Source organism: Pocillopora damicornis, chromosome 10 (assembly GCF_964200805.1).
Source record: "Pocillopora damicornis chromosome 10, jaPocDami1.2, whole genome shotgun sequence".
In the NCBI taxonomy this organism is placed as follows: domain Eukaryota; kingdom Metazoa; phylum Cnidaria; class Anthozoa; order Scleractinia; family Pocilloporidae; genus Pocillopora; species Pocillopora damicornis.
In genome coordinates, this window is record NC_142679.1 from 16437745 (window position 1) to 16464476 (window position 26732).

At 37.2% G+C, this 26732-nt stretch overlaps 2 protein-coding genes and 1 long non-coding RNA gene across 10 annotated transcripts in view; 2 read left to right on the plus strand and 1 right to left on the minus strand.

Moving 5' to 3' along the window:
* The first annotated feature begins 14 nt into the window (after nucleotides 1-14).
* Nucleotides 15-7781, plus strand: LOC113679324 (NADPH:adrenodoxin oxidoreductase, mitochondrial). Of its 3 annotated transcripts, none has more exons than XR_016180653.1 (16): nucleotides 15-363; nucleotides 513-608; nucleotides 1183-1305; nucleotides 1765-1809; nucleotides 2020-2088; nucleotides 2755-2856; nucleotides 3322-3411; nucleotides 3970-4072; nucleotides 4278-4329; nucleotides 4413-4542; nucleotides 4749-4900; nucleotides 5328-5433; nucleotides 6035-6076; nucleotides 6497-6604; nucleotides 6713-6781; nucleotides 7388-7781. XR_016180653.1 is itself a non-coding variant. In XM_027196280.2 (16 exons), the coding sequence occupies exons 1-16, from the start codon at nucleotides 166-168 to the stop codon at nucleotides 7534-7536; spliced, it is 1545 nt and encodes a 514-aa protein (XP_027052081.2). In that variant the 5' UTR covers nucleotides 20-165; the 3' UTR covers nucleotides 7537-7781. The 3 variants fall into 3 exon arrangements, 2 of the variants coding, with proteins under 2 accessions (XP_027052081.2, XP_089042047.1); XM_027196280.2 differs by having other exon boundaries at nucleotides 20-363; nucleotides 4838-4900; XM_089185921.1 differs by having other exon boundaries at nucleotides 225-363; nucleotides 1765-1804; nucleotides 4838-4900.
* Nucleotides 7782-9158: 1377 nt separating this feature from the next.
* LOC113679328 (atrial natriuretic peptide receptor 1) overlaps nucleotides 9159-26732 on the plus strand; it is a 39534-nt gene continuing 21960 nt past the window's right edge. Inside the window, exons 1-2 of one of the 6 annotated variants that reach the window (XM_089185907.1) lie at nucleotides 9159-9523; nucleotides 9821-9911. The gene's annotated coding sequence lies outside the window, so the exon portion shown is untranslated. Of the gene's footprint in view, nucleotides 9524-9562; nucleotides 9912-15802; nucleotides 15846-20072; nucleotides 20173-23067; nucleotides 23350-25415; nucleotides 25507-26732 lie in introns of those variants that run through there. The other 5 variants (XM_089185905.1, XM_089185904.1, XM_089185906.1 and 2 more) reach the window with 5 other exon arrangements.
* Nucleotides 19593-22510, minus strand: LOC149039128 (uncharacterized). The gene is made up of 3 exons (XR_016180667.1): nucleotides 22373-22510; nucleotides 22095-22121; nucleotides 19593-19728 (listed from the first exon to the last, which is right to left on the minus strand). It is a non-coding gene; the product is annotated as an uncharacterized LOC149039128 (long non-coding RNA).

Below are 26732 nucleotides of genomic sequence, written 5' to 3' on the forward strand. Positions count from 1 at the left end.
CTAGATGACTGTTACACCACCAGAATATTTGTCCATAAATCCAAAGTTTATCGTGGACTCAGTTCAGTAATCCATGGCAAATCACACAATCTACGGTGATCTGAAGGCTGATCACTGATCATTCTTAGAAAAAAGGGAGAACAAGAGGTAAAGCTCTAAAAGGTTATGAAGACATCTCTGAAGCCATCATTAAGTCTTTGCAACGCTATCTCAAGCTCTGTGCAATCTGGCGTTCGGAGGTTGTTCACTACACATCTCAGGTGTTTTTCGGTGTCTGTTAGTAAACATCAAAAACACAGACCTCATGTAGGTATTGTAGGCAGTGGTCCTGCGGGATTTTATACAGCGCAGCAAATTTTGAAGGTAGGAATTTTAAATAATTATTATTGCTTGTTCCCTTTCAGTGCCTGGCTTCGGAAAAGGGCGTGGGGTGGAGGGAGGGGGGTACGTTCCCCCCTCCCCCTTTTTCCTTATGGAGTCGGAAACTGACTGGTGTATGTTAATTTTTGCAGTCCCATGAAGATGCTGTGACTGATGTTTATGAACGTCTTCCTGTACCATTCGGCTTAGCAAGATTTGGAATTGCCCCTGATCATCCTGAAACTAAGGCAAGACTATTTTAGTGTTTGCACACATGAAGCAACTAGGAGTATCACTACACTACTCCCCCAATCAAAATTTTCCATTTGCTGACATGCAAGTATGTTCCCTGAGTTTCACTCAAAAAGTCCTCTGAAAGGACATATGGTTACTGGTTAGCAAAATTTAAGTTAGTATGTCCTTGGAAACTCAAAATCTTTTTTTGCTGGAAATTTATAAAATGTGTGCAGGAATATATGATAAGAAAATATCAATCATTTTTATCAAAACCTGCTTAGAAAGGTAAAAGTCAACTGAAAGAACTCAAGTTGTTTTAGGTCTCACTTTTTGAGTTTGCTTGAAAGCTTTCAAAGTATACCCAGTACTTAACAACAGAATACCAGCTGGAGCTCTGGCAGGTGCTGGGTCTTATTGAAAGCATTGTATTTAGGTGATTAACAATATGCCTTGCTGCTTCTTACTATAGAAACTGGGATATACTCTGTCAGATATGTGAATCAACTGTTTTGAGCTGTTTATAGACGTAACTGTTTTAAATCAAGTGAAATGTCAGTGACATGATTTAGTGCTCTTATTATGCAGAACTGCATAAACCAGTTCACAACTACAGCCTCATCTGACAGATGTACTTTTATTGGAAATGTAAATGTTGGAAAAGATGTGAAACTTACAGAGTTACTCCAAGCTTATGATGCTGTTATCTTGGTAAGATAGAAAGAATTTAGTTTTATTATGTACATTAGGCAATTTAAGACTGATTTTAAAAAGACATTCAAATCTAAAATAAAGTATAACATTCTGAAAACTCTATTGGCTACAGGTGTTTTCCGAGAAATGTGGTTTGTACCTAGCAGTGTGAATTGATCATTCAGTGTGACTGTCTGGGTGAGGATATTCATGGGAAGCACTTTTGTTGGGAGTAGTGACTGAATTAGATGATCTCAAGACCAAGCTTGAGATCATCATCAGCATGTCTTTATATTCAACATATCTATGTGTTTATCTCTTTATTTTAAATCAATGGGAACTAGTGTATACTTAAGCAACACTATCATCCTAATGATAGTTGATAGGAATTCATTCAGTAATAGAATAATCCTGATAAGCAATTTTTAGATGTTATAATCAAATGTCTCTTTTCAAATGATTTCCCTTGGTTTGCAGTGTTATGGAGCAGAAGATGACAGAACATTTGGAATTCCTGGTGAGGTAACATGTCATTTTTTTTAATCTGAACAGGATATTTCTAATGCTTGGTTGCCCGGTCAGTAATCCACCTATTCTGTGACAATTTGGGAATAATTAGTCATGTGATAGTTTAGTCTGATGGTCTGGGTGAGTGTAGTTCTGAGAAGGATATTAAGAGTAGTCAGTTAAAATGGTAGTACAGAATACTCATATGTACTTACAACTTCATAGGATTTACCTGGAGTATATTCAGCAAGAGCATTTGTGGAATGGTATAATGGATTACCAGCTAATTCTCAAGTATGTAACTTTATTACTGTTTCCTCATGCTACCCTGCCCTGCAGTTATTTATATGATCAAACTTAATTAAACAAAAGCTAAACTTACTCCAAAATACACTTGAATGTATAAATCTCTGAATGTATAAATCTTAAACTGTGTACAGGAATACCACATGATAATGATGTCCAGTGACTGAGATAACATAGTGCATAATACAAATTTAACATTGGTAAATTTTTTTCTCATTCTATTTTCCAGAATTGTAACAATAAAGTGTATTTGTTAACCCTTTAACTCCCAAGATCTGATTGTTAATTCTCCCCTCTAGCTGATACACATTTCCTTGTTAATTAGTTACAAGAATTTGGTGTTCAATCAAGGTAATACCTTGTACCTGATGAGTTTGAGTATTCTCATTACCTGTTTGCTGAATAATGTATGGATACTATAAGGAGAAGTTACATGTTTATCACTTCTGGGAGTTGAAGGGTTAATCAGTGAGACATGATCAAATATTCCAAGTATCTTTGGCCACCAATCAAAATAAAAAAATGTTTTTTTTTATTTGAACTGAGGTACCTGAGGGACAAACACATTTTGTTGCTTATAAATTATAAGTGTATGTTTGTTTTGTGGTCTCTCTCTTTTTTTTCTCTTTTGCTAATTGAATCCACTGTTTACAGTTAGAACCAGATCTGAGCTCAGAAACTGCTGTCATATTGGGTCAGGGTAATGTTGCTCTTGATGTTGCAAGGATTCTACTCAGTCCGATAGAACTTTTAGAGGTAATTAATTACAAGCATTCTTTCAGTTTTTCTCATCTCTGCTACTTCCAAACATAAAGAATAATGAGCTTTGATTCATTGTCATACGCAAGAGTAATTTTAAATGTGTATTTCTATTGTTTTCATTGAACAATGTTTAAGTAAAATTTTGGAAGGACTGATGTGCTATGCACTTTGTCAGGTATTAAACTTTTAAAAAAGAAACCAAGGTGGTTCCTGAACCTCCAACAGTTTGTCATGTGTGTTGAAAATCAAATCAAAGCATCCGAATAAGGTCTCTTATCATCATACATCTCAAAATGTAATTTTAAGTTGACCAACTAAAGCCGGTTAAAAAGCTCTGTTACAGACAATTATTAACCAAAACACACCATCATACAGAGAAATTCTTTGAAAAAAGAAAATAGGCATAGCCTAGTGACTTTTAAAATTTTGGTATTTCTTCCCATCTTACGCCTTTGTTAGAAAACAGACATTTGTGATCATGCCTTGGAACTGTTGAGGAAGAGTCAAATAAACACAGTTTACATAGTGGGAAGAAGGGGACCTCTACAGGTGAGTGTAATGTAGCAGCAAAATCAAATGCACATTTTGCTAATTTTTTAAAATTTGCCATTTTGTGAAAGAGTTTTCAATGTAATGCAGTCAATGAAAAAGGAGAGGTAAATTCTGCTACTGGGTGAAAGATCAGTGTTGTTATTGAGCGAATGACTCAGGCATGCTCGGAAAAAAAACTCCGAATGCTCCCTATAGGAATCAAACTTTTTACCTTGTGATTAGTACTTCAGATCTCATACTGCTGAGCTATAGAAGACTTGTGTGGCAGGCTTGGCTGTTTAATTAGGCCCACAGTGACAAACATCCTGCATGCTGCTACAATATGATTTCTTGTTCACATATTGATACGTAGGGAAGGTTGAACTCGTAGTAGAAGCACTTGGAGTTCCTTTTTCTCCAAGTATGCCTGTGACATTAACTGAATAACATCATATTTTACTTAATAATCGTATCATCAGGCTTAAATAAAATTTACCATCTTCTTTTACATCAGTATAGACACTGTTGGTATAGGTTTCTTGATTTGTTAATTGTTTTTAATTTTTTACTCTCCAGGTTTCTTTCACTATAAAGGAATTACGCGAAATGACTAAGTTACCAGGTTGTAAAGCTATATTTAATCCTGAAGACTTCAGAATAATACAAGAAAAGCTCTCTAGTAGGTTGTATTTTCAATTTAAGTTTCTGCTTAAGGAAATATCTGGAAGCTTTTTACGCTGTTATGGCAATGTACTTTGTGACCTGTCTGAAGAAACATTTCGTTGGCGTTTTATTGGCTAGCGGCTATAAGAATCTATATATTATTTAAAGATTTTTCCACCAAATTTTCAGGCTTAATTTTGTTTGATTCATGTTCTTTATAGGTATTCCAAGACCTCGAAAAAGACTGACAGAACTGATGTGCAAAACAGCAATGTAAGTTAAATGAACTCTACCAAATACCTCCTTTTAACTGTTACGTTAATTTGGACAATCTTTGTTTTCTTTTTCTTTTAAAGAGATGGAGGTACCTCACAAAATTCAACGCACAAAACTTGGGGGCTTAAGTTTCAGCGGACTCCCGTGGAGTTTCTGTCGGCGTTAGGAAAAATATCAGGAGTAAGATGTGAAGTCAACAACTTAGTTGAGGTAAATATCCGAAAGTAATCTGGGATTACTTTGGACTTGCCTTACTTCGCGGGCATGTGATTGGTCCGGAAAATTCGCTCCATCCTCCCAACCAATCAGATTCAAGACGAAACCAATCTCTACTAGGCCACTCGTGTTTCCTGGGCGTCAAGTTGTTTGCTAGTTTTAACTATCCGTTTTCATTTGTCATTTGTCTCTTTTGATAGTTTCTTTTCTACCGATGGACTCTTGCGTTTACGACACTCACTCGAAATGCGCTCCATGAATTAATACAGTATGGTTTGTTTGCATGCAGCAGGGTGATGGAACATTTCAAGCCCGTGGCACTGGCGTTTATGAGGATTTACCGTGTGGCTTGGTGAGAGATTGTAAAATCCGTAGACTACGAGAAGTTTCTCCCTTTCTGCGAAGTCGTGTCGTGTGAGTAAAAAAACTCACTAAAGAAAATTGATGTTAGCGCTCTGTGTGGAACTCTGGGAATGAAGTAACACCTACTTTTCGCGCGCCTCACCTCCAGAGTTCCGCGCAGCGCGCAATCATCAATTTTCTTTCCACTGTTTTTTTTTCACTGGCGCGACGGACGTTGCCTGAGAGAGACTGCTCGTACTGTAAAAAAATTTGTAATTATTCCAGTTAGTGGCGAGTTATTGCTAATTTTACGGTGAAATGAATCAACTCCCTTGTGTTTTTCTTTCTCGTTCGGCTTGTTTTTTTGGCTTCTCCTCGCAAAATAAGTGCTTGCTAAGTGCTCGCTAACTGATTTGTCGGTATTTTTTTTCTCTCAGGTTTTTCGTAGCATTGGATACAAAAGCATCCCACTTGATAACGAGGTTCCGTTTGACAGGAGGAAAGGTGTCATCCTCAACATTAATGGCAGAGTAGTTAATGCAAGTAAGCAAAAGTGCAAAAATTTAAGCCATTATTGTTATCAGCATAAGAGTACTTTTAGAATAAGTGTCGTAAAACCAAAACAAAAGTGACAAAGTCGTGGCTAGTTTTAATTGGATCTGAGTGGTCGAGAAAGTGGCGCAAGTTTTTGGCACAAACACACAACAAAATGAAGCAAGACCACTCAAGAATAACTTTCGGTACTCCATCGAAAATTTCTCATCAATTGAATTTTTATAATGTAGATTTGACTGTTAAGTATGAGATGTTTTCGTCGTTGTTGTCGTGCTCTTTCATGTTCTGGTGTGAGATTTTGTTTGTAGTGAAAGAGCAGCGCCCATGACGTAACATGTTAAGCGACCCGATTGGCGCGAATTTTTTTACTGAGCCGTCGGTACGCAAGAGTGCTGAAATCCAAATTGTTGCTAATTGTCTGTGAAGCACCGACTTTCACATGTCCAACGAAGATTTCTTGGTGGTGATGTTGGGTGATCTGTGCAACAGGATGCACGGTGCGCTACAAGGAGATCGCCTCAAGTTAATTTTTTTGTATTAAAACAAACTCTTTCACTCGGTCATTAATTATTACTTTTTTCCTCCGAAGACAATACTGGAACGTCCGACAAAGATGTTGCTTTAATTCCAGGTAATGCTTTGACAAAATTCCAAGTTCCTAAGACCGATTTGGGTGGGCTTACACTTTCAATAGCGTGCCTTTGTGGGGTTTTCTTGTTTTCTCGCGTTTCCATTACCGAACCTTTTTTATAAACTTCTATAAAGAGAACACGAACATATTGGATCATTTTGGCCAAACGCTACCATCTTTCGAACATTTTTTCAAGCGTGTCAGACAATCGCCATTAAATCGAGTAAAATGTTTGACTAAACGTTTGATAAAGTGAACAGACACTTAAGCAGTGCAAAAAATCATATACTCGCAGGGAGGGGTAAGGATGACTGTGTGTAGCACGGATTGCAATGACGATCGGGAAACTTTCAGGCAAAGTTTTTTTGGAATGGATAACCCCGCATCGTTTGCCTGTTTGTGATTGTTTTGTCACGTTAGGTCTGTACTGCAGTGGCTGGGTGAGAAATGGACCTGTAGGTGTCATTGCAACCACAATGAACGATGCCTTCCAAACAGGAGAGCTTGTTGTACAGGATCTAAAATCCGGTGAGTTTTCCTCAAGACCTACTCGTTAGGGAATGAATGACTGGTAGGGAGAGAAAAAAGTTGTGTTCCAACCAGAGTTTTCTTTTATCTGTCTCCCTTGAATTGAAGGTAACTTAAAGACAAAAGTCGATCCAGTTAAGGGATACGAGGCGATAAAAAGCTTACTAAACTCAAGAGGTAAGTGCGGAAGATGAGTGACCAGTGCATTTGTAGAGTAGCCCGTACAAGGGTTTTCAGTGTTAGACGGTTTGCAAAAATAGCGTAGAGCGATGCAAAGGGGAGATTTGAGCTGGGTTACACAACCTGTCCAAGACCTCCCTTCGTTTTTCTTTCTGCGTTGTTATTGAGGCCTGTTTCACACAAACCCCGTTTACAGCCCAATCCTTTGGAACGATACATTTTTCGGGAAGGTCATAGAAATTATCCCTAGAGCCTCAGTGTCCACTACCAGAGACACTGACATATGACAATGCCTTAAACCCTTTAGGGTGACTGCTATCTAATTTCTCACCAAGATATCACCGCTGAATCAAACATTAGGCTCATGAGAATTAAGGAAATGATCTCAGATTTGAAAAGCTCTCGATATTTGTGTAAATTCTCATCGTTAGTGTCATAGGAAATGTATAAAAGAAAGTATGAGGGATATGTATGCTGATGTTTGGGTGTAAAGGGTTAAGATAATCTTTCTCTTGACCTTTCGGTACTGGGATTGAAATATATGCGTATATATCCTGTTCATTTATTCAAAGTTTCTATCTGTTTTTTTTTCTCCTTTTCCAGGGGTCAGACCTGTGTTCTTTGATCAATGGCGCAAAATCGATCAAGTTGAACAAAAGAGGGGAAATGAACGCGGAAAACCTCGCGAAAAGATCGTTCATGTGCACGAAATGTTGAACATTGCTTATGAACTTGAAAATAAGGGAAGCTAGCAATGGCTGAACTTGTTTTCGGGATACTGCGTTGAAATTATGGGGAGAACTTACAGGTTAATTGAGAGAATCAAAGGGCTTAGGCATCGTTGAAGTGTTCAAGCGAGGATCCTAATGGGGCGATGGTCTTGAAAAAAAAATAAAGAAACGTCAAATATTAGAAAAAAATGTTAATCAAACTTGCTTGCGGAAGCTTCAAATAATTTGAATACAAGAATACAGGTTTCAAATCTCTGCTTTTAAAACTGATGTATTTGTCGTTGTTCGCAGAGCAGAATGTCCGTTCCTGGGCAGCTCGCATCACTTCTCTTATACCATATGGAATGCTAGAGGAAGTAGAGGCTAGTGGAGGCGTGGCTGCCTGTTTTCATTTTTCGGTCCCTTCGAATTCCTTCCAAATTTTCCCTGTTACGTGCTGAGGCCGTGCCGTGTGTTAGATATCTAGTGTTCCCATATCTAAACAGTGCACGTAAGTGCAGAAACAAATAATGGTTGTATTGTCATCCCATTTATCTTGTAAGAAGCAAAGGCTATGTAGATATCGACTCCCACCCCGCCCTTCCCCCTTCTCTGCCCAGGCCCCCAGATAGCTTGCCAGGCAAACTATGAGGCAAAGTGCTTTCCTACGGCTCATAAAAAAGTGGACTGTCAGGTTGAAAGTCAAAACTTGAGATTTCGTTACACATGTTGTGTTACGGCTCCATCATCGCCGTACAAGCTGTGTGAGGGCCAAAACATTCTCGAAGAGCTGAAATGTTTAAGTTAGCAACAATGAACGTGAACTTTTGGGGCAGAAAGGACGAATAATTGTCGGCGGGGTCAGAAAACTTTTTTCAATGATCAGTTTTTAAAGCTCGAGATGATTTCAGGGTTTCTAATAGAGCCAAAATTATTGCGAGTTATTTTCTTTTTTCAGGAAACCTCCCTTAGCAATGGATACTCAAAGTATTGCAAAAAGACTCGACTGATTTTTGCTCAGAATTCAGATACCTATTACTAGTTGAAAACATTAAATTTCAGGACATTGCTGATAATTGCATGACTCACCAGCTGTTGATATCTGAATCTGAATTGATTGCCAGCATTAAATAGAATTTCTTTTAATTTTATAGATAGATCTAATTGCATATTTTTGTATAAAGGCGCCTTTGTGTTGTTTTTTTTCTTATGAAATTGCAGTACTACTTTTGTCCTTTCCTTTCGCAAGAAACTTCTTTGAACGTTCAAGGTCGATCCGATTTTTCATTTTACCATGGTATACGAAAGTTGTGATTAAAATGACAAAGTAATTTCGCATTAAATTCCTTTCAGAATTCGGACGTATCAAATTTGCAAATGTTTGCCGAGTTTCTAGTAATTTTATTGTTTGGTTTACATATTAGGCCCTTTCCGACGCGTTTGGGTTTAAAATAACGATTTACAACAAGTTAGATTACGAGCTGTCAAATCACATTCAGATTACAAAGCTTTTTAAATATTTTAAGCACAATATAGACACTTTAAAATACCCTTTTTAAATCGCCCCATTTAAGTCCGTTTCGGCGAAATTAAAGGCATAGACAAGATTACTTTTTTTGATTTACAGAAGATAGGTTTTTAAACGGTGTCGAAATCTATTTTCTGTTGCTCGGGTCGTAATTAAAAAACTCAATTTGGATTCAGTTTGCTCTCCGAAAAGTTGTGAGTATACATATCTAGTCCATTATTATTCTTGACTAAAATTTATTTCGTTGTTTTTGTTGTTACTGTCATTTTCCCGGAGTTTTTTTGGTGCCAAATGTTTGTTTGTTTTTTTTTAAAAACTTCGCACTTCTTTTTTGATGTATGATGGTTAGAGCTGTTTTGAGGCAATTATGAGAATTTCAGGGATTGAATCTTGATATGGAACGAGATAAAGCGCTAGTTTGGGCGAACACGACCAATAACTGCAAAGTTCCTGACGCGAAAATGAGTTTCAGCGGGTAGAAAACACCGCAGGAGCCCACAGGTGCTAGTTTGATTGTCGAAATAGTGAATTGTAAATATTATTGATCAGTTAATGTGATCTCGAAGATGTATTTTGCTGGCTTTGATTCGCGCAGACGATAGCGCTTTCTTGTAAGGCCAAAGCTAACTTAAGCACAGGGAAAATTGCAAGCTCTTTGAAATAGGTACACTGCGGCGCGTTTCATTTTGCCATGATTCAGGGCACAAGCCTCGAGGCTCGAGACCAGAAAAGTCACATGGTTTTCTGCTTTTGAAGTGGGAGGAAATTAACACATGTTCCGACCTCAATTTTTTCCAGCCTGACGGTAATTCTTTGTTGTGGTGAAGAAAAGAAGCGGGATTTGAAACAACAATCACTCGGCAAGGATTACAACAGCCGGATCTATCAGGTTTGTCCTCTTCCATTCACACCATTTGAATATGCTGATTGTTCTTCATATAAATATTGTAGTCCTGCTTACGCTATGCTATGAAACAAAAAAAAGCGAATTCTTTTGAAATTCGATCGACTGTTGTTTCTCTACCATTTCCTCCATAAAATTTGCAGTTTTGTTTGCATTTTATCCTCTGTTTTTTCGCTGAACGAGGATCGACAAAATCACAGGAAAAAAATTATTTATGAATATTTACTATTAGATACTATTTTACTATTTACATATCTTCCTAATTGCGGACAGTAATACTATAATACTGGCAGGAGGAGGATAAGATTTTTACTATCGATCGTTTATCTTGCATAAAACGTCATTTAAATAAGAGACAGCCGCCAGAGGCAAACATTTTCAAAATTAAATGTCAAAATGATACGATACACGCGTCCACAATTCCGAATCTGTCATATTATGAAGATTTCAACCTAAAGTTTAGGCTAGATATCTGTTTTTTATTCAGGTGGTAAACCTAACTTCTGGGACTTATTAGAGAATTTTCGATCCTTATGTTTCACTTTTCGCGGCATTTCGCCTTTAGACCTTTGATGCGCTAATTGCGCAAAATATGTGTTCAAGTTGGAAACTTGCCAGCGTACAAGCTATCCCATTATTTAAATTGGTCATCCTTGCTCTGGTGGCGCACCTCACGATTTGAACGTGCATTTTGCCTTCTTATGCTCCTTATTTCGCGCTTCTGTTCCTCATTTCCTACTAAAGAAACCTAAACGGATGATAGTCCCCCAAAACTATTTAGATGCCTCGCGGCATTTCATGATATGAATTATGTGACTCAGAAACAATGAACTATATTCATAGATGGTTCTGGAAAGAAAACTGTGGCATCTGTTTCACACTCTAATGGTTTATTATGCCTGGTGTTATTTGGCTTCTTTCCCCGTAATCTTATATCGTGCAGACAGCTATGGCCCCGTTAAATTACTGTAACGGAATTGATGTTGCTAGTACTGAGCCCCTGCGCCATAAAGTTCAAAGTGCTGCTGTTCTTTAACTCGCTTTTGAAACTGCCGCAAATACAATTGTAGTGGAACGGGTCTATCGGGAATCCTGTTACCATTTTTTAGTTTTGTTTTTATCTATCGATTTTTAAAGATTTTATTCACCGACTTCCACGCTAGCTGTACAAATACACGTGTCCTGATTCACTAAAAATCGACTATTTATTTCACCGGTGTGCCAATTAAAGAATCGATCGATCCAAAATTCCTTTAATAAACCATTTCATTTTCATTTCGGTAAATTGACAAGGAAATTTTCGTGAGCGCATCGGCGATCATTGTAAATCACGAGCCTGAGGCGATTTACGCGCTCTCCCAACATCCAGTGCGAGGTATTTCACCGGCAAAAAGATCGAAAAAGGTTGCGTTTTGCGGAAGAAGACGGCTAAAAATGCTCTGATATATAATTTGACTGATTTGAACTACATTAACAGTCTTCTGATGAATATTGTATGCTGATTTTGAAAAAGAATAATAGCATTGACAAGAACAACCAACTTACTCGGAAAGTTATTGTCATTTACTCTGCTGAATTATTTAAGCTACCACCACGTGCAACTAGTCTGTCTTCAGAGGGGCAAGTTAAGGTTTTCACTTCGCTGAGCCCCCATCGATCATTTGTCTCTCAGATTCCCTCTGCTTGAGGCATTAGTGTGCTTTTATCTCGCTAACGCCTAAATAATCCTGAATTACAGTTAGAGCAAAAAAATTTTTAGACATAACAGAAATAGCAGATAAGAGCTTCACTATATATCTCCGTCCATTTTCAACGGAAATTAGATAATTGAACCAAAAGAGGAGCTTCCATGGCTCATTCGTGCTTTCACTTTTTGAAGTTGAGAGACGCGCTTAAGTTCAGCCGTACGCTCTCGTCAAACTGACATTTGCCTTGTTATCAGAAAAAGACTTGCCATTAGTCTCTCATAACTTTATCCATGTCATCATTTGTTAGCCTGGATTCTAATTAAAATTTTCGATGAAAATTTTTGAGGGTACATCAGTATGGAATGTATGATAAACATGATATTCATAAACAGGAAGATGAAAAAGATGAAATAAGTTCTTAGCGAGGTAAAGATGCAAGGACAGTTTAATATGCTATGCAAGAAAATTCGAATAAATTTAAATTAAGGGTATTTTAATTTGCCAGTTTTGTGAAAATACCTTTGGGGGAATGCTTTTTTTTTCCCTTAGAAAAAAGATGTTCAATAGAAAAGTTTGTAGCCTCTACGAAATATTAGTCTTTCTTTTTTTGTGTGGGCTACTGTGTCTAAAGATAACTAAAATGGTGGATAAAGTGTCGATGATAAGATGCATTTAAAAAAATAAAAACTAAACCAAAAAAGAAACTAGTCTTATTCATTAGCTGAGAAACGTGTTTTTGCCAGTGCGTATACATGTAGTCTGGGACCGTGCGCATTGACAGATTGATAAGCTGGTAACTTTAAAATTTATTCCGATACATCCTCACAAAAATAGTAATTTCAAATTTTTAACACCATTCAAGTCACTTTTGTTTGAATTTGGCGTGTAGTGCTTGGAAGTTGTTTTCACTTATCAAATGTTCCGAGCGGAGGCAAGTGAAGACATGTCAATTTTGTCGATCACTATGGAAATGATGGGTTAAAATGAAATAATCGAACCTGTAATGAACGACAAAAGTGGTTGAGACCGTCTAATGAATCAAGAAGTAAACTCAATTTTTCATTATCATGCTCCTTAAAATTTGATGTGAACTAAGGTACGTAGCTCCAGCCTCCCCTAGTTCAATATAGGTTTTCTCCCAGGGGAAGGGGGGTGCTGAGTTTTGGAGACTGATAGGAGAAATTTGACAAGGGTTCTGTAATGCGTTTGTACCTGCTACATTGCAATTGCGTTAAAAGGAAATCGTAACAAGCAACCACTGTCTCGCAAAATAAGCGGAAACAAATTGAAACCTTCATAGAAATTAAAAAAATAAAAAACTAGGGAAAAGTAAAGCTCAACACTTTCCGAATACAAAGCCTGTGACCGCGGTAACCGTAACTTTCCAACACTACGATTAACTGATAAAAAGCGATTTATTGATGCGGGAGAACGATGAGGGTTGAAACTAAAGACACAAAATTACAACAATTGATTAATTAAGTAAAGGTGCTTGGAAAGAAATACAGCCAACTTGAAACGACGATACTTACATTGTTACGATTACTCACAAACTACACTTGCACTCGACGAGAAAGCACTGTCCGAAGACGAATAAATAACGAAGATACTGCTCGAAAGCGAACTGCGATTAGCGCGACTACAGAGAAAAGGCCTCCAAAACCGAGAAAACTAAGTTTATATCAGCATGAAAATTGAAAATTAATGCATGCGAAACGACTAACTGAAAGTGTAACTGACGCCGATAATTACGAATGAAACAACAATGAACGAAAGTATGCGATATGGAAAACAAAAGAAGGTAATTAATCGGTGGAAAAACACTAATTGAGACGACGCGAAACAACAACAACACTCTAGAGACACCCTAATTAACAACTGACAACATTCTGCACGCTCGAATCTTACAAAGCCTATTCAGGTACTGGTATCTTGTTTATTTACCATTCTGTTTGGTGCTGATCCCACAAACACCTTAGCATACTGGCTTGATCGATTTTTTGTGACTCGTATGAGATAACTTGGTTCTGACAGCCTGAAAGCACGCGGCATAGACATTGAAAATTCCGCTTCTGCACAGACATTTGACCCGCTGTGTTCATCTTCTATCCTTTTCGTTTCAATTATCGTTCGGAAAAACACAGAGGACTGGCAGCAAGTGTGTTCCGAGATGGGGTGCTCTATTCTTGTATCTAATTGGTTGAAAGCGCAGGTCGAGTTTTCTCGACCAATCACAAAGCAATACAAAACAAAACCATAAATGCAATACAAAAGTAGTGACTGTGAATATATAAGAATCATCATATATGTGAACTGCGGACTTAGAAATGAATATGAAAGCAATGTTTGCAGTAATGAACACTACTTGAGCAGTGGTAAAAATAAGGCCTGAAAAAATTCAGGCCTGTACGAGATTTGAACCCATGACCTCTACATTACCAGTGCAGTGCTCTACCAACTGAGCTAATAAGTCAACTGGGAGCTGGTTGATATGTTGGTTCCAAATAAACCCGTGAAGCGATGAATAAATGCTTGAATGTGAATATATGAAAATCATATATGTGAACTGCGGATAACTGAGACCTGAATATCAAAGCGATCTTCGCAGTGGTGAACACTACTTGAGCACTAGTGAAAATAAGAGTTACAGGTCTGAAAAAAAAATTCAGGCCTGTACGGAATTTGAATCCATGATCTTTGCAATATCGGTGCAGTGCTCTTCCAGCTGAACTGACGAGCCAACTGAGAGCTGGTCATTAAGTCGATCCTTAATAAACCCGTTAAGTGATAAATCAAGGACTGTGAAGATGTGAATTCATGTATGTCCACTGCGGTTTTAAAAATGAATATGGAAGCGATCCTAGCAGTAATTAACACTACTTATAATAAGCAGTAGTAAAAATAGGGACACAAAAAAATTGAAAAAAATAAAAATTTCCCACACTCTTTTGAAGATTGTTTAATAATAGTTTTTTCCATGTTTACTTTCCTTTATTAAAGTCGTGTTTTAGTTGTAAGAGGAAGAAATAAAGACTTCTTGTTTAGGAAGAATTCAATCATTTATTAAGTTTACGTTGGGTAAAGATGCATCTGGCGTTAAGAATTATAAATAGGTTGTTTTTTCTTTGCCAACACCGCCTCTGCTACAGCCATTAGTAAAAAATGTTGATGAAGAATTTTTTTTTAGTCGGCCTTCTTGGAAAAATTCTATTTTTTTCCGTTTTATTTCAAAGACCCTCAAACTGTATATGTTAAATTATTTATCTGTATCTGATAGCCGAAACTAGACGCTCGAACTTCCTTTCAGTCAAAATTTGTGTAATGAGGAAGAAAAAAAGGCCCGCGTAAAAATGCCTAGAAATTTGGTTTAGGCGAGAGAGGATCAAACCTCATCACAAGGAGTGTTCAGGGGTGTTCTTTGCATCATGCTTCTGTTAGTTCCATAGAAATTATTCCTTAGATAAAGTGTTCACTTATTTCAAGATCTGTTCCCGTCGTACGCTACCCACGCAAGCCCGGTGGGAACTACAGCATCTTTTGAAAGGACACACTATAATTTCTAAAGGGGCTAAGTTTCCAAAGAAACTGTGGTGCTGCGTCGGTGGGAGAGTATAGCAGGTAATTTAGTGTAAACAACTGAATTGAAAACGTAAATTGGCCACCTTAAAGGGTAAAAAAGCTGACGCCCTGACGAAGGGCTAACGCTCGAAAAGTCAGCTTTTTTACCCTTTACGGTGGCCAATTTACGTTTCCAACTCAGTTGTTAACACTAAATTACACACTATAATTTCGTTGCTTGAACACTGTATTTATCAGAACGTTGGCTCCAACTAGACAAAGTATTGGATACCCAAGCTTTGGAGAAGTCTGAATTCAAAAAGTATGCTGTAATAACTGATTTTTAGGTTTTCGTTTTCACGTTAAAAGCAGGTGACTTTTACCAGCTGATTTGTATTAAATTACCGCGGCACGGCTTGATCTCTCATTAAGATAACATGTATGCACTCCGCCAAAAACCTCAGGGATTACCTGACAGTTTTTCATCTGCTCAACTCGGCCTACTTTTGGTAAGCACAAATTAAAATTGCGTGTTTACTCTTCGCTTTGAGCATATTGTCGTCCGTATTAACATATGTAAATATCTAGCGATATGCTAGGTGTTATTTTTGAATTCGTTTCCCTCAATAGTGGTTGAACTGGAAGTCAAGGGCGGCCGTCTATAAGACCTAAGGTAACTGATGATCAAAGCTAACCCATTGTTATTTGTTTCAGAAGTACCCGAAAAATAGCTCTAATTAGTTGAATTTTAGCGATGGAAAAGTAGGAAATTACATCCGTGTCAACTGAATGTCTTTGAATATCCAAGGAACGGCTTGTCAAGTATAGTTCGTAATATGATTTGACGTAGTTGCGCAGAAACAATTTCATGAATTCCCTCTCAATACGAATAACAGCATGTTACGACCTTAGCCGATGTTCACTTGTAAACGCTTAGTCTGAAGAACGACTTTAAAGCTGTCACAGGAGGCTAACAATTTCTCTCAGAATAATCTCTTGGTTAGAACTTCATTGGGATCTGCCAAATCATCCGCTTAGTCCAGACATATTTGAAGGGAAATTGTCGTTATTACAGACCATCATCAGCCGTTTGTCTCATAGCGCAGGCGTATGTTTTTTATGAGGCTACAGGCACGATATCACTGAAATCGCTCTTCACTACACTATATTTCCAACCTTTTTTTTTTATGATGTACACAATCAGAACTCATGGACACCTAAAACTAAATAAAAACTGAGTGAAGTTCTTCCTTTCCTTTTCTGAAAGGATTCATCGACTCAAAACTTTAAAAAAAGAAAAAAAAGAAAAAAAAAACATACGCGTGGCCGACAACAAAGAGAAAACATTATGGAAACCGTAGTTTCATATATGATAAGCTGTGTCTATCAAATTTCCTCTTACACTTTAACTTTGTCAGCCTACAAAGCATATAAAACCTCGCAACTAAAGCATGTAAATGGATTTTTGCGAGCGTAACCCGAGTTAGTTTGATTAACAATTTAGGATTAGCCTAATATATTAATGGCAAATCACGCTAATGGTAGAAAATCGGTCAGTTCACGCTTTGTGGCTAAATGTGCTTTGCCGGATAGATAACAAAACCTTTTCTTATAATATCAGCGAATGTTTTGACCTGGATACAATTTCTTTTCGGCAAACTTTATTGCTACGATTCCGCATCGTCTAGACAGAGAGCCAAACATTTTAAGCCGCTGTTCTCACAATTTAAAAATTACTCAAATCCCTTCAAAGTCCTCCCATTTAGGCTTCAAAAGACTAGGTATACCACTTAAATGAAATTTGACGTCAAGACATGCAGAGTATGAAATAATTTTAAGACTTGTTACGGTAAGCACGTTTGAGTTATCTGAACGCGTTTGCGTGACCGCGGAATAAGCTTCGATTATCGCCTGGAGAAGGTGTAAGCTTTCAATTAAACTCGCATCTGGTCCTTTACAATGTCTTACAGACACTTACCATATGTAAACAATTTTAAGCCAGCTCACGAGATGCATTTTCTTACATCGTTGAACCAAAATGTGTGTAGAAAGAAGGCGAAAAGAGGTTAGGGACGATTATAAGACAGTAAGTAAACTTCCGCCGTTTTTGAGAAACTTCCTCTAAGACCACATAGTAACTTCCACCACCTACAACTAATCCACCCATTCGATTGAATTGTGTACTGCAGTTCTTTGATGATGTGTGCAAAATATGTTTACAGGGACAGGACGGTAAAAAAAAAAAAACAGGAAAGAGAGAACTGAAGGATCCTAAATTCTCGCCTTTTCCGGGAAACATGCTTTAAGACCACTATGATAGCTTTTAACACTGGCATCTTATTCCATCCCCTCAACCTCCATGCTGCGACCTAATTTAGTACCGCCATGTCTGATTTACGTTTCAGGCTTTTCTCAAGCTTTATTTGTTGCATTCGAAAATTTCAGCTAATTTGGCTTATCAAACAACCTCCTTCATAAACATCCTTTTCTCAATCTGATATTCTATCTTTTATCGTATTTTTAGATATCTTACCCTAGAGCGCGAATGAACAATTACTCAAACTCGCCTCAAGTTAAGAGCGAAAAGAAGGATGGCATACATTTTTTTTCTTTTTTCCGCTTTTGACTGGGAAAGCAGAATGAAAATATTGTCGCTTATTGGGATAATTTTTACGTCACCCTTTGTTATAGTTAAACCTCATACGTATTCGTGTGTTTTTATTTGGAAACGCATACTTCGCAAATCGCTCTCAGAAAAAAAAAAACTTGAAAAAAACGAAAAGAAAAACAAAAGAAGCCCGAAATGGTGCTGAAAACTGAGACTCTTTAAACGGTTTTAGCGCAAAGCCTCGCGCACCGTCACTTTTCCGCGACGGTGAATCAATGACAGACAATACCCTTCATAACTTAGGCCTTTTCAAATGAATTTTATTATTACGGCCACTGAAACTGACTGTAATTCGAGTAAGCGCATGCAAATAGATGTATTTTGTCACTTTTACTTTGAGACAAAACTTAAAACGTCTTCTTGAGATGCGGAACTTATATTTCGGCACAATAGACTAATAATAATATGTCCCTGTTTTAACTCTCTCCCTCGATCAGCTGGCGAGTACTTCACACCATTGGAAAATGCCAAATTTTGTGCGTGGCTTGCTGCAGGAGGTTGAAAATATTTTTGCGTCGCGACTTATTGATCGAAATGAGCATTCATGCTTAGAGTGGGTAACCTTAAATATAAGGCAATGTAAGTCAATGATTTTTATCCACCGTCGGGCTATATTATGTCTTTTTAAAACAAATACATTATCCTTAAAACAGAGGGAAGTAAGTGAATTGAAAAGTCTACTTAAGTGCATGCGTATTTTCTTTGGTTTTTATACTTTATATATCTGAAATGAAGTGATACAGGGCACTGTCCTGGGATTGTACATAAATATCTGTACTAACTACTTGAAGCGTAAAATTTTCCATGTGAGGATTTTTCGGCCTAATGATAAATTGTAGCAGTAGGTGGGTATCGTTATGAAGTCGTTTTGTTAGGGTACTGGATATAATTTCCTAATTGCAAGAGGGAGTAATCTTCTCTTGTAAAGCCTCACTTAAAGGGTAAACATAAAACATTGTCTTCCTGAAGAAACTGTCTATTACCGTTTATATCAGATCAGTTTGTTTCATTTCCTCGTGCCAGTGATGTCTTAGAGAGTCTGTTTCAGACAGCGATTCATGCACAGAGGCAGTATGCAAGAAAATTACGCGGCTATAAGATGATATGAAAATTACAAAAAGGCATTTGCAGGAGTAGGAAAGCACCAAATCAGATAAGTTTAAATTAAAGAAGGAGCAAGCGAGACTAAGAAAGATTACCAACAGAAAATTCAGCAGATAACTCAGACATATATTTGAGAATCTAAACACCGACATGCGCACAGTTTCGGCTAAAATTTAATCATTGCGTTCACTCTCGCCTTTTTTTTCTATGACTTGCTTATATTTTAAACAAATGTTTATAACCTAAAAAAGAAAAAAAAAAACAGAAACAAAAAAGAAGAAACACTAGAAAGTACAACATGTAATTGATGCTATGAAATAATAATAAAACCACCAAAGTAATTCACAATTCGTTAATTCTATAAAATGGGCTAATACGTGACAAAACCATAAACTAAAAATTTAGCTGTTCCTGTTTGTTGTTTGGGCGGAAACTTAGAGGTTATCTCCCGTTACGAACGCGCGATCTGTTGTCAACACAGGTTTTGTTTTGGTTCTTCATACCAGTTCCGGTATGGCATGTTGTGAAAATAACATCAAAAAATACATTGATCATTAATTATTTTGATCATGAATGCAAACTGATTTTTACAGCTAGTTACTTTAGAGCTGTTTCAAACGACTAATTTAAGCGAAGGTCTACCAGCCCCCTTAGTTTACGAGAAGGAAAGACTGATTGAAGCGATGTTGATCTTACTAAAATTTATACAACTGCGAGTTGTTGTATTTTTTGAAACGCCCACTCGGATCCAAAATCTTCATTGAGTCTGAGAACTCATGGGTAGCTGAAATCAAAACAACGTTGAAGAAATTTTAATTTTATTTTAACGTGATGCACTCAGTCTGGAAACTTTTGGATGAATAATTGAAATTTTTTCGTTCCTCCCGGACCGTGATCGTCCTTCGGACATTAATTAAATTTGGACTCAAAATTGTCGTTTTTAAACAAGAAGTCTGAGAGAATAAGCATTTGTTTTAGTTGGTGGCCATAGAGTTTGAATATTCACTCCAGGAGAATCCGGCTGGCTAATAGATTGGCGTTTCCAAAATTGATCCCCTTTCATTGCCTTATAAATTCGATATACAACTGCTAAATGAGGATTGGTCGCCTTTACTACCATGCTGTAAACAGTGAGCTGAGAAACTGCTAATATGAATAACATTTCTGCGGTTGTGATCATATCACGACATCTGAATACAAATTGAAAATTGTACTTGTTACTACAGAGGTAAGCTCTGATTTTACTATACCATGCATAATCTAATTTCCAGTTGGTGCTGAACAAAGGTGACGTGAGCAGAATGTCCGCGTTAAGTCTACATGCAGCTAAGTCGCGCTAGTTATGTAATTCTAACAGTCTTCAGTTCGATAGATCGTGTACTGTTTCAAAATGATTTAGCTTTATAGTGTTAAAAATATATATTTAATAATGCGAAAAATTTTTTAAGGAACGGCAGAAAGTCAGTCGTGATCTAACATTGAGTTGACAGAATTTGTCTTGGTCAGTTTTCATACACTGATGATATCAGCTTTAGTTCAGTTTTCGGTGATTGATAAATTGAAGGATATCGTGCCTTTAGGGTATTTCGCATTGTTGTGATACATGCTGTATAGCATCTGTTGTTCTTGGACGCTACGAGATATCTTGCCTTTCAGTTATTTTCATCGGTTTTTTTAAACGTGAATGTGATTTTAACTTAGTTTTGCTTCATCTTAGATCCAAGACATCATTTTTTGCAAATTGTCTTTGGCAAATAACACTTTTCATGTTGCAAAATCGGAAGATAAACCGATAAGCTTTTAAGAGCGAGTCGGAAAGCGAAACAAACGAAATCAAGAATATGAATGTTGTAAATCGCTTGAGAACATGTGCAATAACTAAACATGCCTATCATGACTGTCATTATAGTAGAGGGACAAGATTTGATGGCTTCGATGTCGTCAGTTGTTTATTTTCAAGGACATCGACGAAACGGCGAAAAGCGCAGATAAATTCACCGTGAAGTCACTCGTTGTTTTAGTTTTGCTCCTAATTGGCCAAAAAGTGCAGCGCCTTTGCACTCATTGGCTGAGTTACTCGAAAGGTCCGAGTTCAAGGTGTGATCGGTCTAAGACCACTGTGATGTGTTTGGCTACAGCAGATTTTTAAGAGAGACCAAAGAGCTTTTTAGCCATGTTGGCCTTCTTTTTTCTAAGGCTATTAGTACTGACAGAGCTAAATGTAAATACAGTTAAGTATCGCTAAAAGCCCGGGACAGGATTTTTGCATCCAACTCTCGAGAGACAATCCTAAAGGTACTATGTGGATATACATCGTCCCACGGAAGTAGGAGCGTTGGTTAATATCTGCATCATGAGAGCGTTAAACTTCATGATTAATCTGTGAGGTCTGAGTTCAAGGTTTAGCAGGGCAAGATTCATAGTATGGTCACCGTGTTTCTATAGAGGAAACGTATTTAAGGAGCACTTAAGTTTCTGTTCCCAAGAACATTAGGACTTCCTGAGCGAAATGCAAATAGCATAAATATTCTTAAAAGCACAGGAAAAAGACTAAAAAGCTTTTGACCCCATCATTTTAAATTTACTAATGAGAAGCTCCTTCTAAAGCAGTTCGTTTCCTTCTTTCTTTTACGCACGAATTCCGCATATTTAAAGAGCTACCTGCCTTAAAAAAAATATTTGGGAAATTTTTACCCAAAATAGAAAAGCAAACTCTGTCATAAACTCGAGCAATACAATGTCGAGATTATTAAGTATGTTAACACATGATATAATCGGTAGAAATATTTATAAATGGCTTTATCGTCTCACATAAGTTGCAGAAAAATTGCTTTTGTTTTGTTTTTTTTTTTTTAAGATTTTTTATTAGGAAACAGAACACAACGCGTTCTCTTGTACCTATGTACGATTGCATGCACGTCGGTTTACCTTAACATTTTCACCTACGTCCTTTCATGGATTGTTAGATTCAGATTTTCTCCTATTGTTGCAAATGATCAATTATTTATTTCATTCAACCGTGAAAAAGTTGTATTTCTCGGTTGTATTAAGCTGAGAATAAAAATATTTTTATTTAACGCAATAAAGATAGGCCTAGACAGTGTAATGGTTTACTCAGGTAGTATTTCTTTTAGAATAATGTTTACTCACCTGAATTTTCGGCCTGCACGCTTAACCCTTTGCGTACCAAGTGGCCATATATGGCCACTTAAATACAGACCCCATTCGGGCGGCCTGAAAAGAGCACTTTGAGGGGCTGGAAACTAATACTACATTTCAATGTAAATTACATAAAGTCGTTAATTAGTTTTTTCGAGGATTTCTTCCATCGAGCTTGTTTTTGGGCGAATTTTGAGGCTTTTTGTGATTTGGACGTTTTGAACGGGGAGATTTAAATACCACCCCCCTTGGTATACAAAGGGTTAAACAAGAGCAGACTTCGGATTGAATCTTAGTTGTCCTGGTACAGTCCTTTGGGCAGATCAATAACTGACAGTGCGGTTGTACAAAGATATTAATGACTCAGTTTGAAAGTCAATATTTTGCGCAGCAGGCCTCGTATTTAGGACTTGTGCAGTATTTTTTATTCACCAGGTATCCTTGGAAACCATTCCAGTCTCTTTGAAGTGTATGAATTAAAACGCCTTGAACCAAAAGTCTGATAATTTATCACTACAACCACGCGAAACGACACTTTGTTGTGAAAATGTGTAGGAAACATTGGAAGGGCGTCGGGTCTCGTCAGCGCTTCAGAATACTTAACTTGTTTTTGGTCTCGGCGAAAAGCGTGTTAATGAAGTCGATGTTTGTTGCTAGCCAGACTTTCAGTCGTTAAGAAAAGAATAACCAATCGAGGAAAGAATAGGAAACTTGTTAATTTATTTGTTTACCCCAAAGAGACATTTACCGAGTTTAATTCCCAGGGAGACGATTAATACTAGAAACACCTTTAACGGATCGCAGACCATCGTGGGTCAGTGCACCGAAAGCTGATGTGTGCATCGAGAACAAGCCTGCTGGAAAGCTGATGTGTGTATCGAGAACAAGCCTGCTGTGGTCAATAATTGACAGCTATCAATCACAAGAACATGAATCGCTCTTTAATTGGCCCTAATCGTTAAATTAGATTACACTAGTCAGGCTGGGATAAAGTCGTACGCGGTTATAATGAAAATTCAGCTGACGTGCAAAAGCGTTGCCGATCAGTAACAAGCCAAGCAGATGTTTCAAACGCCGGGTAATTACATACATATTGATCTGAAGGGAGCCGACTCTTCGCTACTAAGATACACGACGGATTTACACAAGAACGCGGGGCAATCGAGCGCATTTCCGTAAAAAACTTGATTTTGAAGGCTGTACGATCGATCACCTTCGCGTTCATCAAAGATATTCACAATTTCTGGTGAGTTTTGTTTTACAATATTTAGCCCCGTTGTCTTTACGATAGTTACAATCAAATTTCATCAAGGAGTATGCACTGTAACATATTTTTTTTAAGTAGAATGTAAGTGAAAAGGAATCACCAGTGTTTCATTCTAGGCATATAAACGGAAGAGTTTAGGTTTACGAGGACAAAAACAATCGTCTTCGCAAACGATGTTTCATTTTCGTAAGTCGGCCCTCGATTTCGAGTACGTCAGCAATAATTCCCGTCAGATCTCCCTGTGTATTTTATGCCAGATTTTCCATGTAAACTGACTATTAAGAATTTTCTTTAAACGAAATTTTACGTTCTAAACCGTGTAATTGCTAACAACTACTGAGTGTTCAAATCGTGAAAAGGTGAGCAGTAATCAACGACCATTCCATGTCGATTTAGAAGCTCTCCAGGCAAATTGTATTTCGAACAACTCACCAAGAATTGTTTATTGTGTTAACTATATTCTCGTTATATTTCAACGTACCATCTCAGCTTCTGATTTTCGCCGATAATTTTTTTTCCTCCTGTCATTAATTTTAATTTCCTTGTCCTAGTCAGTCAAACTCCTTTTTCTCAACGCACGAGATGAAATTCCGCTTGATTTTACCCATAACGAGAATGGGAAACCGCTCACTTGGCACGTCAAAAAGCACTTCAAAATGTTGATTGTTGCAGTAATATGTGAAGAACTAAAATGCAAATTATGCTCGAAGCTGTTGCATTAAATTAAGATTGAGTTTTATCACTAAAATGTTTATCACATCCAAATTCAAAGGTTGGATTACGGTTCGATATGATTTAGTAACACTCCGGAATATTACAAGATCTTAATGAGAAAATCAAAAAACATTTTCGATCACAGAATTGTCGATTCGGATCGATATTCTCTTTACTAAATTTCGCTTTTGTATAAACGGACCTTTTCGCTAGACAACCATTGACATCAAATTTACCTTTTTCTGGCGTGCTGTCGTATATAGGAAATACTTTTGTTGCAGTAATTTGTGTTTTTCACTGAGCTCTGGGGTGGTCTTTGACTTGAATATTAAAAATACTAAAAACAGATACAGTTTTTGTACAAACGCGTAAATTAAAATTGATCAGCCGAGCAACACCCATAGATGTTGTCTACGATCATTGATTACAACGCAATCTGGGTTGCGGGATGTTTAGTAACTGTGATTTTACTGTTAATAATATTTAATTATTTTGGTGCCTTTGTACTTATTGCTAGTAAATTATTTTTTATACCAAAATTACTAGAAGCCAAAGTTTGAAGTGCATTCTGTTAGCTAAACTTGGGGATCTGAACGCGGTTGCAGCTCAGCTAAGATTTCGTTTCAAGATTTATCTACTACACTCTGACAAAAATAAATTTAGTTCCTTGAGATCAACTGAATGGGAGCTTGATTCAAAATAAAGCGTTTGATCGACAGCTAGAAGCGGTGAGACAAAAGCAGGGGAAAAACTACTATTTTCTCGGTATGAAACGCGACGTAATTATAAATACTGTAAACATATCTTTTTTCGTGGGTCTCGAATTTTATCAATCGAAACGCGAAGGCCGCATCGATATCGGTAAAAAAACGAAACTTACAGTGGGACTCTATCTTCTATTAAACAGCCATGAGAGTGTTATCGTGCTTTTTCCTGTCTATATTAATGCCTCGTTTCCTTCGTTCATTTTGACAAGACCATTCCCGAACGTAGCCATCATCCGGCCTTACACGCACTTATTGAAGTAAATTGTACATTGTTACAAATTTTCACCGCCTTCGCTGCAATCTTGCGTGCAGACAGTTTTTTTTTCAGTTCTCGGGTGGTTATATTTTCGCACAAACGATCCCAGTGGGTTTTGTTTACCAATCACCATTATCAAAGAGCAGAACTTCACCGGCTATATAAACAGAAACATGCTTTAACAATGAAAAACAGTAAACAAATCGCTTACAAGAAACAATCTTACACGTTTCTCGGCTGCCAATGCCACTGCTCACGTGTAATAAAAAATTTTCCTTTGGTTATTTATTTTTTTTTCATTTTTGCAGACCAGAACCGCTTTTGTGGGTTTTTTCTGCTTGAAACTTATCTGACCATCATTGATTCTGAGGTTGTTGTCAAGAAAAGCTTGTTTCGCAGGTAATTTCCGGATAAGCAAGTTTCTCTTCATGTTGGCGCTAAAAACCTAAGGCATCATTTAGCAATGCCTCAAAATAAAGATAGCATATCATTCATTGCTGGCTCAAAGGTTTCGTTGAACCGTAGAGGCATAAACAGAGTAGCTTTTCACCTATATAGCTCTCAAATGATCACATTGAAGCCATTTTTTCAAAGGTGAAAGAATCTCAGTAGACAACAACAAATAAATAAAAGCGCGAATCAGAGATGTGATTAAACGTTTGATCGCCATACGGAGAGATCAGTAATCTTTTTTAAAGCTTTAGGGCTTTTCACTATTGTGATTTTGGACTGATCGATCTTTCAACAAACGGAAACAGGTTGGAAAGGTGATTTAAATTTAGAAATGAAATGATCAGGTGGTAAATGGTAAAAAATCTGCAGGAAATTCAATTAGAAGGTGAAAATTTATATGGGTTCCAGTAAGCGTGTCCTGCTGAGGAAAATAAATAGTCTCGGATGGATAAAGGTTATTCAGGAAATTAATCTGTATAATCTCATTCCTTTCCTTTTTCTTTCACGATCGATAAATACCAGTTTCCTTGTCAGGGAAGACGCTAACTTTTCTTAATTGTAGCCTTGTAAGTTAAAAGGAGCCGGTTGGTTAGGTATTTTTACCAATTTTCCTCGGCCATCTGTATGAGATGATTCCTGTCTCTCGTTGCATCATCCGTCTATTTCCAATTGTTGTAAATAGCAATTTCTCTTTCACTACTTTCAAATGAGCAGCTCTTAGACTTTTTGGCGGGAAACTGATCGGCAGAGATTTGGAACATGTAAAAACAATGAACATTATTTCTGGAATATTGCCATATGTCGCAAATTAAAATACATGCAATTTTCTTTCTTTTCAACCATGTAGATTATAATCTGCTATTTAAAAACGTTATGAAAATAATGCGAAATTTTTGTAAAGTATGCGATCACAGCAGGTTGAAATATCTCAACACGATCCGTCATATTTGATTTGAGCCAGAAAATTCTCTACAACAGCAAAGTACATGTATTTTAAAAATAAAAACAAAGTGTCATTCTTGCCGCTTAAAATCTGGCGTTTCGTTCTCGAATCTTCAAAGACCAATATAATCTCGATGTCTTTGTTTTCCTAGTGTTTTCGTAATGAAGTGTTCGTCTCATCGTCTCCCAAGGGATTGCGGTCTATTTACAGTTGGAACTGGTCTGAACAA

Coding starts and splice junctions, on each gene's coding strand:
- LOC113679324 (XM_027196280.2), top strand. CDS start 166: ATGAAGACATCTCTGAAGCCATCATTAAGTCTTTGCAACGCTATCTCA. Junction 3,412..3,969: donor GAAGAAGGGGACCTCTACAG/GTGAGTGTAATG, acceptor TTTACTCTCCAG/GTTTCTTTCACTATAAAGGA. Junction 4,901..5,327: donor AGGATTTACCGTGTGGCTTG/GTGAGAGATTGT, acceptor TTTTTCTCTCAG/GTTTTTCGTAGCATTGGATA.